Here is a 16802-nt window from a genome sequence, read left to right on the forward strand (position 1 = left end):
AGAGGTGAGATAGACTGGTTGCTATGCAATAAACGTCACTTCCGCACGGAATTTCCACTTCACTTTCAGCCGACGGAATTTGAAGTAAGGCTCCTCTAAACCAGGCTGAATCACTAACTTTTCTCTCTTGGCGAGGGAGGGACCGCGCTACCAATTTTGGCGCGTTTATCGCACACGCTGGCTGAATGTCTGCTGTTTTTTTAAAGATTTATTTTATAGACGCGCGGCATTCAGCGCACATAAACTTTTCGGATAATTTATTAATTCTCGAATAGTATATAGACGTTTTCACTTAAATAAAAATTTCGCGTATATTTTGTAAACATATTCAAAATAACTTATTCTTTAGATGTTTCAGTTTTATTAGCAGACTAAAATAAATAAGATATGAATAAAAACTTTCAATAGTGTCAAATGGGGAAATAGTTAAAGCGTAGAGTGTGCAAATAAATTTATCTTAATGACATTTTAACAAAAATTTCCATAAAAACACTAAATTCATACTAAAAAAATAACTTAAGAATATGTTGTCATTTTAGTCTGAGGTATATGGAAATAATTGTGCAAGACTCTGAAGAAACACTTTCTTTTAAATGTGTGAAATATTTCATAACATATATATAAGAAGAAAGTACAGCATTCTGTGTTTTGGATGATTTTCACCAAATGTAATATAAATACGAACTAGAAACCGTAATAAAAAGTCCTTCCTCTCCAATCAGATCACCTTTGTGTTGCATTGTATTTGTAATACTTCTAAAAATCCAATTTTTACCTAAATTAAAAAACAGTTATTCCATAAAAGATAATAAATTTGAACGTATATAGAATGAATTTTGTAATTTGAGTTATGTTACAAAATAATTCATAGTTTATATATTTTATACTAATAATTTAGATAAAACCTGTCCAATTTAAGAATGTGTGTTAACCACATTCTTAAATTGTAAAAGGACGACTTAACCCCACGTAATTCATTTCAAAGCATAAAATAGCTTACTTTCTAATATTCAAAATTTCTAATAGTCATAAAATAGCTTATTTCTATCTTTCATAAGCTTATTTTCTATTTTACACAGCAACAGCATTTTCATGCAGTCAAGGTTTTTTAATTGCTAGTTATTATACATAATACTTAATTTTTAACACATTCTTATTAGAAAGCATAACTAAGAAACTTCTTTTTAAAGCACCACAGTGATTGCAATGAATGTCGTTAAATTTACAAAAGTATTGAAGATATATTGAACAGCATTATAACAAGAAACTACTGTACAAAATATGTAAATTTAGCATAATTTCTTTTTTAGTATTTGCATAGTTTCCTCCAAATGAACCTTAATGGGAAGTTATCTTGCAAAAATTTAAAAGTATTAAAATGGCCTCTATTTAAGATGTAACTGCATTTATAATTATTTTATAATTGTGAATAGATTATATTATTGCAATTAGATTATGCACTTACAACATAATTGCATAAAGTAATGAAATTAAGAGTTCACAGATACAATGTAATATAATTACAATGCAATTATCTAAATTGTAATTATAATCACTTATTTAATACCACAATAGTATTATAATCACAATGTAATTTAAATTGGGTACTATATTTGTATACCCTCCACTCAAATGGAGGTACTGATAAGCCTGGAAGTTATTATCAACAAAAAGCCTGTTCAGGACAGTTTGATGACAATTTCCACCGGGCGAAAAGTGCATTCTTAAGCCCAGGCAAATCATGACAATAAAAATCATTTAGTCTCATGATTCACTATATTTCAAACCCTAAATTTGAATTCTGCACCAAATTATTTACCTATATTTTAACATACTTTATGAATTATTAGAAGCGATATGGCAAATATCTTCTAAAAATAACTGTAAAATATTTGTATCCATTAATTGATTCAGATACACACTTTTATTATTTAAGTATATCAAAATAACAGTTTCATGTTCCTGAAATACAAAAATTATGAAAAAAGTTAAAAGTAATATTCTTAGAAGCATATGATATTAGTCACCAGCTGCAAAATAGTTAATTTTTTGCCCTAAATACAAGTTTATTACACAGTAGTCAAATGTGTAACTTAATAACATGTTATATAAAAAATTAATGATAATAAGTTTATCAGAAATGAATTAATTCTGCAAATAAACTTTCTGCATTTGAAAATTTTCTACACCTGAGGGGAGAAAGAGATCTAGTAAAATTAGATTTATTATAACTTCAGTTGGACCAAATACCTTCTCTCTATATACTATATGCATCACTAAAGAAATAAATAAAATTATCATGCTTAAAAAACAGATGTACCATACCAGTTTTTTTCCCCTTGTTACCCTTTACATTGAGAAATAACAAACAGTACAATGCTGAAAAATACCATCCTTGAAATTTTGTTTAAATGAAGAAACACACACCATCTTTTTATTTAAGCATTACACTTCAAAAACAGATACACATACCAATTTATTTTCACTAGCCTTTATACTGATAACATGCCATATAAAAATGAAAAGAATTATCCTTGAAATTTAGATAAAATGAAGTAACACAATGGGAAAATTTATGCACACGGACAACTTTTCTCTATTGCATGTTGTCTGACATGATCCACAAGTGCCTAAAAATGTATCCAAAGAAACACATTTCAATATTAACAAAAAATTGTTTACAGATTAAAATTCATTTATTTCATACCAGTATTATAAAGATCATGCATGAAACAAATCTGCTTTCCCATACTTTTAAGTAAAACTTAACTGAAATTTTATACTGGAAAATATGCTATATTTCTATATATTAGAAACAAGAAAACAATACCATAATAATATACTCATAGCCTAGCAGAAAGTAACATATATAACATCAAACACAGAAATTTATATACTCGTAGCCTAGGAAAAAGTAATACATATTACATAAAACACATAAATTATTTAATATAAAACATACATACCTTCTAAAATTATTTTACTTTTTGTTTCTTATTGGCCGATGCTGATGAATATGAAACGTTATGGGCTCTTTTGTTGATAAGATGCTGTGTAAGGCCTTTGCATCTAGTAATAAAAAAATTATCAATAATTACTTTCTTAAGATTACAGCATTCTGGCATGGCCACATGTGTACATTTATCAATTATTCTTTCAACTAATTCTTTTGTGATGGCTGATTGTAAACGAAGGAGTACATCTTTACATTTTTGAAATTCTCGTTCAGCTTCCCTACATATTCGATACATTCCTGAAGAGATGACCTTCAGTCCACCTTTATTGCTGTGTTTTGTAAGAATTGTGCGATGCTCGGGTATGTCAGGTTCCAGCATGTCCTCTGAAATGGTCATAGCTGTTTTACAATTTTCACATATGCTTTTTTTTTTCAACAACTTATTATATATGGCTCCTGCGATGTAATGTATATCATTTTCTTCCACAGCTGGGGGCAAGCGACGTTTCACTGCCACTGCAGAAGAGGTAGATGGCACTACAGAATTGGAGATAGGATGCAAGACCTCCTTTCTGATAGCAACCTCTAATTCAGAAGCATCAAAGAGGCTGTGGTCACTTTCAGAACAATAATTTGGATTATTGATATCCGAAATGAACTGTGATAGGCACACTAATTTCAGTGCTCTCTTGGCTTGCAAAGCAGTAGGCTTTGCACCCGACTTTCGTCTAATCTGTGAAAAGGCATTTTCCAGCGCATCTTGTGTCAACCTGCCTGGTAAGAAAAATGTAAACCCCTCGGAAAATAATTCTTTTGAGAGTTTCACAACACTCAATGTGCTCATAATAATGCCAGTTTGAAATGGCTTCCATGCTTTTCCAAACTGAACAGTTTCAGTCACATGAATGAATTTCAATAAAATATTAAATTTCTCATCTTGATTTTTGATAGTGATGCCTTTTTTTGGATGCCTTGCAGTCATAATTGTAAACCATTCTGCTACAAGTCTCAGCCACCATGCAGAAGTTAATGCTTCTTTTGCAACTTGGTGTAAAATAACTGCTTTTTCAATAGCAGCAGCTGTTTTTACAGAAAACAATTGCACAGCAGATGCCACATTCATCGAGGAAAAGTGTGTTGGGAAGAGATGAACTCTGTTCAAGTGATGTAGAGATCTCAGGGCAGCATCTGATTCTATCTCACTTGACCAGAGTCGTTTCACATACACTGAAGATACTATCCTCGATGGCAAGGCATGCTGCTGGCGAAATTCCTCTGGTAATATCATAATACTTGAAAGAAATGCATTTCTCATGTTTTTAATGAGATGTGGTACATCTGCAATACTGTGAATGAAAACATCAGGTCCTCCAATATTGTAATTTGTCTTCCTATCTGTCCTAGAGACAGATACATCCAATGACGACCACATTGCTCTGTTATTGCTTCCCATATCTGAAACAGAGGCTCTTACAGTTAAACCTATTTCTGTAGCTGCTACTACAGTTCTATGAATTAGATCTTTCATGTCAGAACCTGATGTTGAAGGCCCTGTTAATTCATTGGCAACAATCTGTTTCCATGATGTTTTAAGGCCTCTAAGCATTACAATAGTGTAATGCTTAGCAACTGCAGGTTTTCCTAACGTAACATTTCCAATGAATGACTTAGACGATGTATCAAAATCTTGATATGAAGCTATTTCCATTTCGTCAACTAAAAGGCAGCAGTTCCTATCAAGAGCATCCAATGAATGAACTTTTGTCTTGAGGAAAAAAAACAAATTTTCTAAAATGCCGAAATTTATTTTTATTTCCCTAATCCTCCTGTTCAAGGTACTGTACGATGGTGCTGGATATCCAGTACTTCTGAGGTAATTATATCATGTTTGCCCAAAGCAAATCGCATCTTCAGTCCTTTTATAATGGACTTTTCTGACCAGTTCCTTTTTGACTGCACAGTAAGGGCTCCTACTTGCTCATCGGACAAAAATGATGTCAATTTTGCATCTTTTTCTTGAAGCTGTTGCTCAAGGAATTCTATTTTTTTTAACAACTCTTCATTTGAAGCAGGTAGAGTTTCCTAAATTCAAAAAGAAATAGTAAACATGTTATGCTGTGATTATTTTTTTAAACAATGGTTGGATGAATTAATATATTTGTAATAACAATGATTTTTTCAACAATTTTTTTGGAGAATATTAAATAATTTACCACTTCAGTATTTGGCTTAGGACATCTTACTTCTCTTATCCTCTTGTCAGTTACAGATGGTGGTGGATTTGGAATGCTAAAGAGTGTTGGTACTGCAGTTTTTCTTAGTTTTTTTCTATCTTTGCATAGTGACTCAAATTGAGATTCCTCAAAATGATCCTGTAAATACATAAAGTAATAAAAAAAAAAGTACACAAAATAAATAAAAGTACAAAAAACAAACCACACAGTGAGGTTGTGCCAAAGGCAGCAAGCATGAACTGTAAGTAAGTATAGGCAATAAATAAATATGCAAGTAATTAAATTAGGCCCAGTATTATAAAAAAGTGAAACAATAAACAAACCATGTCTAACATATCAGCAGCAGCATCTTGTAAGCTTGGACAGAATTTAATTATCCAATATTTATTTTTTGCCTATAATTTAAGGTGTTCTTTAGAACATTATCCAAAAATTAAATGAAGTAGTGTTTTGCTATAACATTAAAAACAACTAAAATAAAACTTTATATTTCTTGCTATAGTGCTCTTACAATAGATAAGAAAATAAGAGTTCACTACACCCAACTTTTAAGATACTAGGCCGATAAATACATTTATAATTAGAGCAGACTATGATTCTTGTTATAATTGTAGTAATGTTTATTGCTCTAATTGAAATATTTAATTTTTAATTCTCTAATCATTCAAAACATAGCCCTAATTTCGGAGCACAGTGCCAACATGCATTTTAAAAAGCATCAAGGCCAGTTTAAACGACTATTTTTTAAATTACATCGGCACAGACATATCCAATTAAAGTTATTAAAAACTCTAGAACGTAGTTCAGTAGCTTTCTGAACTACGTTCAGATTAGATCAGTTAGATGTTTTTTATTTAGAGATGACAACACAAAATAACGCTTCAGAAAATATTATTTATCATGTATAAAAATTTGTTTTGTAACACAGATCAGTAATAATTGTTTATCAATGTCATGAGGATTTAATTTGAGGAGATCACATTCTTTAGAAGTATCAAATTCATGAAAGGATTTTGGCTTGGCCTTTGAAATTCATCATTACAGGCAGATTTATTTGATTGTTATGCATGCATTAAACACTACACATGCATTAAAAACACTACACATGCATTAAAAACACTACAATTATTTTTCAAATGTACACATGCAGTTTCACAAGTTTTCTGTGCTTATTTGAATGTTCTGCATTCATTTCTAAATCTTTACTCTTATTATCTTTTTAAAATTGCCAAATTGTATAATACTGTGATTATAAATATATGGTACGTGCAATTATTGAAGTCAGATTATATATATTTTGTCTCATACTATTCAATTTATTCTATTGACTTAATGTCAAAATGTCAATGTCAAAATTCTGGAAGTTATTTTAACCAAGAAACAGTAGTGGGCACCGTGCATAAACAACTCATCTAACTTTTTAACAACAGTGATTATAAAATAAAGAAAAAAATTATATATCATTCCAACGATATTGCAACTATAGTATAATGTTACATATATCTTTAGCAAACATTCAGATTTTATCTTGAGTTTCCAAATTATTATTTATTTTTTAATAAATTTCAATATGCTAATGATTTTCATGTTACATTAGTATAAATTCCACAATTAGCACAGGAAAACAAAATCTGCGCTTTATATTAGAAGAGAAATTTCTTTTCCACATTCAAAACATCCACATTGGCGATGTTTGGCGACGGGTACATTAACCCTAGACTAATTTAATTATAGCTATTATTACAGAAATTAGCAGATACTCAGGTTATTGTACACAAGAATTTCATTTTACTTGCACATTATAAACATCAGAGAAGATATAAACTCTAAATGAAGGCGTAATTAACATTATACTTACTAAGCAAAGTTCAGCGCCTGGACCAGGTTTCCAATTGTCTCTTCGGCAATTATTTACCCATATTTTTCTTCTTTCTTCATTTTTAGGAAATTTTACCAATGTATGACCTTTCCGTGAATGATTTGAACAATTAATAGCTGCACATCCGCCCATTTTACACAAAAAAACACAAAAAATTGTTGCACCGTAACTACACAGCCGCCATTAAATCTCCCACTTGGGATCGTGAATGCCTGATGATTCAGTCTGGTATATAGGAGCCTTAATTTGAAGGGGCCAGATTCGCTCTCCCTTCTGCTGTCGAGTGGAAAGAGAATCCCGACTGGTTTTCCGATATCGATCTCGACCGGTGTCCAGACTAGACCTCCAGTTTTCCTGCGGAAGAAGAGCTAAAAAAGAAATGGATTTGGAACTGCAAACGACAAGATGGATTCCAGCCTACCAAACATTCAAAGGTAAACATGTATTCCATTTTTAAATTAGAAAATTCCTGAAAGATTAATGTTATTGAAACATAAGTGACTTGAAAATGTTAAACAAAAAATTCCGACTGCAAGGGAAATAACATACTAAAATTCTATCGCATTCAACCAAAGCGAATAAAACGAACTTTTATATTATCGTTTTATTGCTTTCCATACAAGCATGGTTATGTATTTATTTAATAGGCTGAAATTCGTTTTATACACATTATGAATGAGAATTATTGATGAACTCTTTAATTAATTTATATTTCCCCAGGACCATCGAGATTTTTTAACATGTACATTGGTCTGTGATTCATTAATTTTGCAGGACTTTTCATTTATGTAATACAGAGCTTATGTTGAATTTTAAAGTGATTATAAAATGAATACTTTTCTCAACAATTATTCAATATAAAATCCACCTATCTTATAATGTTCATATAATTTTGATTTATTAGATAAGCATACAAAATGTATCAATATTAAAGACGTTAATTTAAAGTTGTTTTAGATTTAAATATCTAACTGTTTGGTATATTATTAATTGCTTTGATTTAGATTAAGTCCTATTATACCTTTTATATATTTTTTCTTTTTACAGTTGAATGTATGCAATACCCAATTCTCCCGATTTTCGACCGCTCTCCCGCCAAACCGATTTACAATATATTTCTCCCGACTTTTTCTTATTCTTAAAATTTCTCACGATTTTTATGGAACTTGGCTTAATACTTTGTTATATGAACAAAAAAAAGTGATTTTAGACGTCTGAAAGCAATTGATTATATCTATCTAGATTATATCTAAAACAAAACCTTGCGAATTAGATAACTTCTGCTTTGTGAGTGAGAGCATATACGTATCCAGAAACGTCGTTTTCCAGTTCTCCAATGGGCATCGTGCTCCACTGCGTGTCACCTGGCATATATTAACCAATGAGGACAAAGCAAGTTGTTATTTGGATGTTCTTTAGTTATTTCGGTCATTTTGTCCTGAGTTGTGTGAGTACACGTGCCTTCGGAAAATAGTTTTAGAAATTATCATCTTTTGTTATGTCTGCAAGAAAGATGAAATACTCGTGTACGTTTCAAAAATCGTACATAGTTGACTTTCCTTCCATTATTTCCTCAAGGAAATGTAATAAATTTGCGATGTGTATCGCCTGTCATTGCGATTTTTCGATTTCGCATGGTGGAAGGGCGGATGGTCTCAAACATGTGCGTACACAAAAACACAAGGACAACATGAGTTGTTTTGAAAAAACGAAAAATTAAAGTTTTCTTCGGATACAAAGGACCAAAAAGTAATTAATGCAGAATGTCTGTTCTCTGCCTTTTTACTGGAGCACAACCTGCCACTGAATGCATCGGATCACGCTGCAGCTTTATTTAGAAAAATGTTTCCCGATAGTGAAATCGCTAAGAAATACTCAAGTGCAACAACCAAAACAGGTGCAATTGTTAAAGAAATGGATTTGAAAAATAAATCTTCAGTTATTGATTGCATTAAAACAGCTCCGTTCTGCCTCTCTACGGATGGAAGCAATAATACCGATTCAAAGCTGTATCCAATTGTTGTTTCTTTTTTTAATCCAGAGTGTTCAGAAATTGAGTGCAGTTTATTTTCTTTCCCCACTTTAGAAGGACAATTGACAGACTTTACTATAGCACAGATAATTATTAAAACTTTAAAAAAAAAGCAGTCCCTCCGGATAATTGCTTAGCACTTGGTGCTGATAATGCACCAGTATTGGTAGGCTTGAAGACTGGTGTTGCAGGCATCTTGGGAAAGAAAAATTCAGATTTGCATATTATGAGGTGCACCTGTCACCTCTTAAATTTGGCAGCTGAAAATAGGGCAGCTTCTTTAGCAATAAATGTGGATAAACACATCGTTGATATTTACTATTATCTTGAAAGGAGTTCTAAAAGGAAGGAAAAATTGAAACATTTCCAACAGCTGCATAACAGTAGTTTACAATTAGAAAACTTGGATGAAGTTGTGGTGCTGCGTGGCCCCAACTTGCCCGCAACAATAGTAGTGACTGCTATGAACTGGAAAGTACACAAACTCTTAAGAAGGGTTTAACTCCCTTTTTATTCCACTTTGGGAGTTACAGATGCGCTCACTTGACGCTCATAAACTACGCCGACCCGGCAGTTAAATAAAAATAAGAAAGTACAACTAAAAATGAATAATAACAAGCCACTACCTACGAGGCTCTCTAAACGTAACTAACTTAACCGCGTTCTAAGATACAGCTGAGATTTCAGCACACTTTCTGAATAAAAAGTTGAAAGATTCAACTAACTGCCGAAGCAAGCACACAGGCCGAAACGCGCGGTTCTTAAATTTCTACTTAGCAACCTTCACGCTCGTGAATCAAGAAAGCACACCTAAAAATTCGTTTCCCTTCTGTTTAACTCAAAATTACTTCTGCTAAAAATTTGAATACTTTGCGCGTTCTACTAAAATTTACATACTCTGGCATTGGCAATTCCAGGGAAAAGTAAGACTTGACAGGAAAGAGCTTAAAATAAATGTTAGTTAAAATAAATATAAACCCTACATTTGCCGCTGCCAGAATTTGGTAAACTTGGAAGCAGGTCCTAGAAACGACCTGTTGAAGAGTTTCCACATTCTGAACTAAAATTCAAGAGCCTCGTTTACATAAACCAAACTGTTTTCTCACAAATTAGAATAAATTTCTGTAGGTAATCATTTTACCATCTCTTCTTACAGCAACCTTTCCTGGACTTCAGCAATCAATCTGTTCTCTTCCTTCCAGCATCTGGAAGGAATACGTATCAGTATCTTCTAAATACATTATAATTTACACTTTCTTAACACTGGATAAAGTTTTTGTTTTTGATCGTTTTATTTTCCTTAATTACTGATTAATTCACATTCATTCAAGTATTCAAACATGAATTTAGCTTTACCCTGGTTCTCCACCGTGCGTGGTGCCAAACGGGAATATTCGTGTTTTAGTATTACAACACTTCCCCTAACCACCATGATTTGTTAGAATTCAACGACCAAATAGACACATCTTAATCGACATACTAAAACTCGATGAGCTATGTTTAACATTCTTAAAATTCAAGTGTAGGTGGAGAACCCTACAAAACACATTCATTCTAAATTCCCCCTCATTCATCTTTAGACATGCAGGCTTTCTCTCTAAAGCATAATTTTATCTGCTGTTTAATACTTAAATTTGAATTCATTTCTTTCGAGTATTTACTTTTAGCATCTAAAATTTTATGCTGCTAGACTAAATTCTACTTTTACATAACTTTCAAGTATTTACGTATATTTACAAAATTCTAATACATATGATTTTTACACTTTACCATAAAAATGAATAAGATAAAAATAAAGTTTTACTTCACGCTTTCTTTGCCAAGCTGGCGGCACTGAAACTAAATTTCTCATTAATACAAGAATACGAAGTTATTTTACTTTCGGCCAAATTTTGGCTTTAACATAACAGAATTAGTTTTCGACCAACAGGAACTGCTTGTTCTTAGATTTTATAAAGAAATAATACTTTTGCCTTAGCTAAATAAAGTAAAACAAAACTAAGTCTCAACCGAGACAAATTGACTTCCGTCAAAACATAGAACTTCGTATTTACACATAACATTTCGAAACAAAAGAAAAAAAAATTATAGAAGTTTTAACTTATCTTTGAGTTTTCGATGATTGGAACTCCGACATCCTCTTCTGGCAGAACTGCTCCCACGTTATGGAATTCATAGAAGTCAATCGTTTTCTTTGGGTTCTTCGAGTTTGATGTATGGTGATTTTTCTTTTTCGCCCTCTTTACGCCGGCCTCTTGGAGTGGTAGTCGTCGGGTTCCTGTCTTTTCCGTTTTGCCCCTGAATGGCTGGTCTTGGCGGCCTCCGGTCTGGAATCGTGCTTGAATTTCTTCTGTTGGTGGTGGTCTTTCCGTTCCTCCTGCTGTCTTTTTGATCTCGTGAACGGCGGCCTTGTTTGCTCCTGACTATCTGCCCCTGGAAGTGGTTTCCTCGACGCAGAATTTCTACTTAGTCTTTTTCTCTTTACCAAAGATTCTTTACACGGCGGCTTTGATTTCTTGTATTTCTTAAAGGCTGGAGCCTGAACATTTTCCTTTCTTCTTTTCGGGACCGTAGCATAACTTGTAGAAGGGCTAGGTTCCTCTTCTGTTCTCTGCTTATTTGGGTGGTGGAGCGGGTGACGTTACTTCTGGACCTTCCACTTCTTTTGCGCTTGAGTCCTGCAAGAAACTTTTAAGGATTTCAAAATCATTTTGATTATAATATTGTTACGAATTTGGTATTTAAAAAACTAATGTTAGTTCAATTATAAATTAAATGATTTTATTTCTCGCGCAATGCAGCGCGTGACGAATATTAAAAGAAAGCTAAGCCGAAAAATTGAAAATACAAGAGCGCGTGCATTAAATAAATAAATATCTCTTTTTGATTTCGAGAAAGTACTGGAAAATTCTAGCGCGTGATTTTAAAATGTTATAAAAGGAGGAAAACATCTCAGTTTGTAGTATACTTAAACTCCTACCTTCCGATCAGCCTTCTCCCCAGTTTGGGAAAGGTATTTGAGCGTGTGCTCCAAAAGAGATTAACTCAACATCTAGAGGATAAGGAAATTATATGTAAAGAGCAGTTTGGTTTTAGAGCCGGTCATAGTACCGTGCAGCAACTACTGAACGTTACAGAATTTATTGTAGACTCCTTCGCAAAAAAGAACATAATCGCCAGCTGCTTTCTAGACCTAGAAAAAGCATTTGACAAGGTGTGGCATGAGGGTCTCCTCTACAAGCTTCACCTTGTTCATCTGCCCATCAGTTTTCTTAAGCTCATGAAAAGCTATCTTAAAAACAGGACCTTTCAGGTAAAAATTAATGACTCTCTCTCTTCAAGAAAAATAATTAAAAGCGGAGTGGCTCAAGGAAGTGTTCTGGGACCGCTTCTGTTTAATATCTACACGAATGATATGCCGGTTCCTTTGAATGCAAAAGTAGTGAAATATGCCGACGACACAGCAATTTTAACCAAGTCGCTAAAACCTCAGCTCGCTGTAGATAAACTTGAAAGCGCAGTAAATATCATAGCACACTATTGTGATTCATGGAAATTAAAAGTAAATCCGTCAAAGAGCCAAATTCTCCTTTTCAGACGTCATCGGAAGTTCACTCCTGTAAATGTAAATATAAAAATTAATGATCAAGCCCTAGCAATTGTTTCAAGTACCAAGTATCTAGGAGTGGTCTTCGACTCACAGCTGTTATTCAAAGAACACACGGAGTATGCCTTGCGCAAAGCCACGGCTGCTAAAATGTCTCTTTACCCTTTAATAAGAAGAAATGCTAAATTAAATATCAGTCTCAAGAAGAAGATCTATACCAGCTTAATAAGACCCACCCTACTTTATGCAGTGCCTATCTGGGCCACTGTGTACAAGACTTATAGACACAAACTACAGGTCTTTCAGAACAAAATACTCAGACAAATTGTTGACTCCCCATGGTTCGTACGTAACCTGCAGATACATAAAGAACTAAAAATAAGACCCATAGATGATCAAATTCTCACCACGAGCCACAATTTCTATGCTAAAATAGAACTTTCTCAATACGAACATATCCGTAATCTGATAAATTATGATCTTACTATAGAAATTGCAGCAAAGCGCCCAAGAGGCATCTTCCATAACAGCAAATGGTGAAATGTGTATATATTGTACATAGTACTATTATCTTTATTTTATATTCATTGTGTCATTTTACCAATGTCTTTGAAACTTTATAGACTTATGGACATGATCCGTGTACCTGGATCTTCAAAGCACTGATCTTATATTTGTCATTTTCGTAATCTTCTTATTGTTATATCAGAGACTTTGTAATATTGTGGACTTATGGACATGATCCGTGTACCTGGATCTTCAAAGCTCTGATTATTTATTGCTAGTGTAAAATGTTTTTCACCATTTGCCACTTCGCTCAAATACCGCCGTCCCTATATGTACATAGTGTATAGTTACAGTAACTCATGTGCCTCAGTGTTGTACAAGAACTTTAGTGTTTAATTTCTCAGACCAAGACTTCACTGAATTGTGATATCTACTATTTCAAGATGCATTGGGCTGTGGACAGTTCACGGGAGGGTGACTCCCACGTGACTACCACTGTCCAATCTGTGTTTTACAGAAAGAATGAATTTGAATATTTTGTTTAGCTAATCTGTTGCACTTAGTTGTGCCATTTGTCTTCATTTAGATCGCGATATTAGTTTAATTATTCCAATCTAGATAACCTGTTTCAAAAGTTGATAATTATTAATATTTCCAATATTTCTCATTGTACGCGTAAGCTGGTGACCACCCACGTGACAGGCTCCTGCCAATCATCTCCCTTACTCCACCTACATTTCACAAAATTTGACAAGTTTCGCCTAGTTGGCGCGGCGTAAATCGCCTTAATTAAAAACTTAAGTACCAACGCCTTAGGGCAATTTACAAACAGAGACGGTTAAAGTAGCGGTTGGCTACTAATTGCCGCCTAGCCATTGACTCGATTTCGATTTCAGTTTGTAGTAGTTGCTTAGTTTGTTGTTGTTTAGAAAACTGCTCTTGTTGATTGTAGCGAATTCGCGGATTAGCTTTCTTTAGCTGTTTTGAATTACGTTGTATTGGACATTTGAGTAGTTAAAAGATTACTACTGTGAGATATTGTAATACTGCATGATAATTTGAGAAGATTTAAGCATTTTTGTTGTGATAATAATAAATTCTTGTTCATTTTTCATCGGACTTGTGCATTCATTTCGTAACGAACCCGTACGCACGCAACAATTTTTGGTGTCAGAAGTGGGATTTGAATGCCAATAACAAGAGCGATGGAAGAGCAATTAAGGCAGTTAATATCAGCTTTTGCCTCATTTAAAGAAGAAATTAAAGAGGAAATGTAATTGGGCCAGGAATCCGTTAAGGAAGAAATGAAATTGGGCCAAGATTCCGTTAAAGGAGAGATGAGAACCGTTAAAAAGGAAATTGAAGCCGTTCACGAAAAGTTCGAAGCTGGTCAAGTAACTTTTAAAGAAGACATAAAAGCTGTACAAGAAAAGATTGAAGCAGGTTAAGACGAAATGAAAAGAGAAATAACCTGCGTAATAGAAAGTAAATTTGAGGCTATGGAAGACAGAATAGGAGCTGTCGAAAATAAAGTCGGGCAAATTGAAGAAAAGGTTTCTTCTGTCAAAGATGAAATAGAAGATAGAGTGTCGGCTGTGGAGTAACGAGTCGAAGGAAGAGTTTCGGCCTTCCAACAACAAATTGAAGAAAGAGTTTCTGCCGTCCAAGGACATATTGAACAACAAATCGAAGACAGAGTTTTTGCCGTCCAAGGACATATTGAACAACAAATCGAAAACAGAATTTCTGCTGTCGTCGCCAAAGAAGTTGACACTTTAAAGAAATTCGTAGCGACGGCAGGGAGCACTTCGGATGGTTTAAAATTTCTACCCATGCCTGCTCGTCCCTCTCTGAAGCTATCGACATATGATGGGAAGAAATCCTGGCAGGTGTATAAGACACAATTTTCTATCGTGGCGGATGCGAATGGATGGGATTCCCAAGCTAAGGCCTGTCATCTCGCCGCTTCTTTAAGAGCCGACGCAGCGGATATTCTTCAGACTCTTCCCGAAAACAAAAGGTTAGATTTCGAAGCTCTGTCCGGCGCCTTGGAGCTGCGCTTCAGGGAGAAATTTTTAAAGACTACAGCAGGCTCCAATTAAAATCTCGTCAACAGAAGCTCACCGAAACACTTCAGGAGCTCGCCACGGATGTTGAAAGGCTGTCACATCACGCCTTTTCGGAGTGCCCGACAGAAACAAGGAAAATCCTGTCCCTGCAATATTTCATCGATGGCGTCCGGGACCCTGAAATACAGAAAGCACTGCGAATGGCGGATGTTAAAGATTTGAAAAGCGCTTTAGTGTACGCCATGAAATTCGAAGCAGCCCAGCAAGCCACTCGTCGAGACCGCCACCCAGTCAGAGCTGCTCAAGTCCAAGAGCCAGGGGATCAAGTCACCGCTCGTCTCGACGATTTATCTAGACAACTGAACGCCTTGAGACGGAATATTGGTGAGAAGAAACCGACCGTTAAGTGCTGGAACTGCGGCGCTGAAGGACACATACGACGAAACTGCAGAACACCCCAGGGTACGGATGTTAAGACTGCTCCTAACAAACAGCAGGGAAACTAATTAGTGGCCATCTCGCGGGGCGGAGATTGCCAGATAATGAAAAGCCCCACTTTAAAGCGCTTCAGATTTCTGCAGTGAGAGGCGGCAGTAATGGACTTTTCATAATAGGACATATTAATAGAGTTCCCTGCAATATGACAATAGATACAGTAGCCAACGTTACCATCATCCGAAAAGATTTGGCTGATCAACTGGGAAGCAAACTTATCTGGACGCCGCCCTGCTTTACCCTACAGACTGTGTCCGGTGAGAAAATCGACATCGATGGAAAAGTAAATGTTAACATCACGTTTGGAAGTGCCGCTTACCTTCACACGGCATATGTAGCAGAGATCACTGATTCTTGCATACTCGGATTGGACTTTCTAAGGAAATACAATTTTTCTTTGGACTTTAAAAATAACCAATTGCAATCTACATCTGAGGACATAGAGTTATTTGGAGTTAATGATGAAGAAGTTAAATCTGTTCATAAAATCATAGCACAAGACAATATCACAATACCAACAAGAACAGAAATTTTACTTCCTGGATCCATTGCCGAAAACAGAAATTTCCGCTAACGCATCATAGAATATCCCAATAACTGTAATAGCCCAAAAGGAGTACTAGTAGCCTCAACACTCGTCGACCTATCCAGAACGGTTATCCCGGTGAGAGTCGCCAATGTAACTGAGAAGGGGAGAATTATTAAGAAAGGTGAAGTGGTTGCAGCATGTACTCCAGTAACCAGCGTTGAAAGAAAGAGTAACATCCAAGAGTCCGTGTCCTCAGAGAGCATTACATCGGAGTTATTGCAGAATGCGCAATTAAACGATAAAGAGAGGAATGCTGCCGATCGCGTCATTAAAGATCTTCAAGTTGTTTTTTTCCCGCTCGTCTTCTGACGTGGGTCGAACTAGTTTGACGCAACATAGAATAGATACCGGCGATCATCCCCCGATCAAGCAACATTAACACAAGACAGTTACCCTCTTCCTAGAATTGACGACATTCTAGACACTCTTTCTGG

General features: G+C 34.7%; 1 protein-coding gene across 1 annotated transcript; it reads right to left on the reverse strand.

Moving 5' to 3' along the window:
• Positions 1–4786: 4786 nt before the first annotated feature.
• LOC146996790 (52 kDa repressor of the inhibitor of the protein kinase-like) lies at positions 4787–7289 on the reverse strand. Its single transcript, XM_085818608.1, has 3 exons — positions 7049–7289; positions 5170–5328; positions 4787–5038 (listed from the first exon to the last, which is right to left on the reverse strand). The coding sequence occupies exons 1-3, from the start codon at positions 7199–7201 to the stop codon at positions 4787–4789; spliced, it is 564 nt and encodes a 187-aa protein (XP_085674734.1). The 5' UTR covers positions 7202–7289.
• Positions 7290–16802: the final 9513 nt, after the last annotated feature.

The sequence above is a fragment of the Stegodyphus dumicola genome, chromosome 6 (assembly GCF_044657685.1).
Source record: "Stegodyphus dumicola isolate Sdum_Otavi_A_Nest chromosome 6, ASM4465768v1".
In the NCBI taxonomy this organism is placed as follows: Eukaryota; Metazoa; Arthropoda; class Arachnida; order Araneae; family Eresidae; genus Stegodyphus; species Stegodyphus dumicola.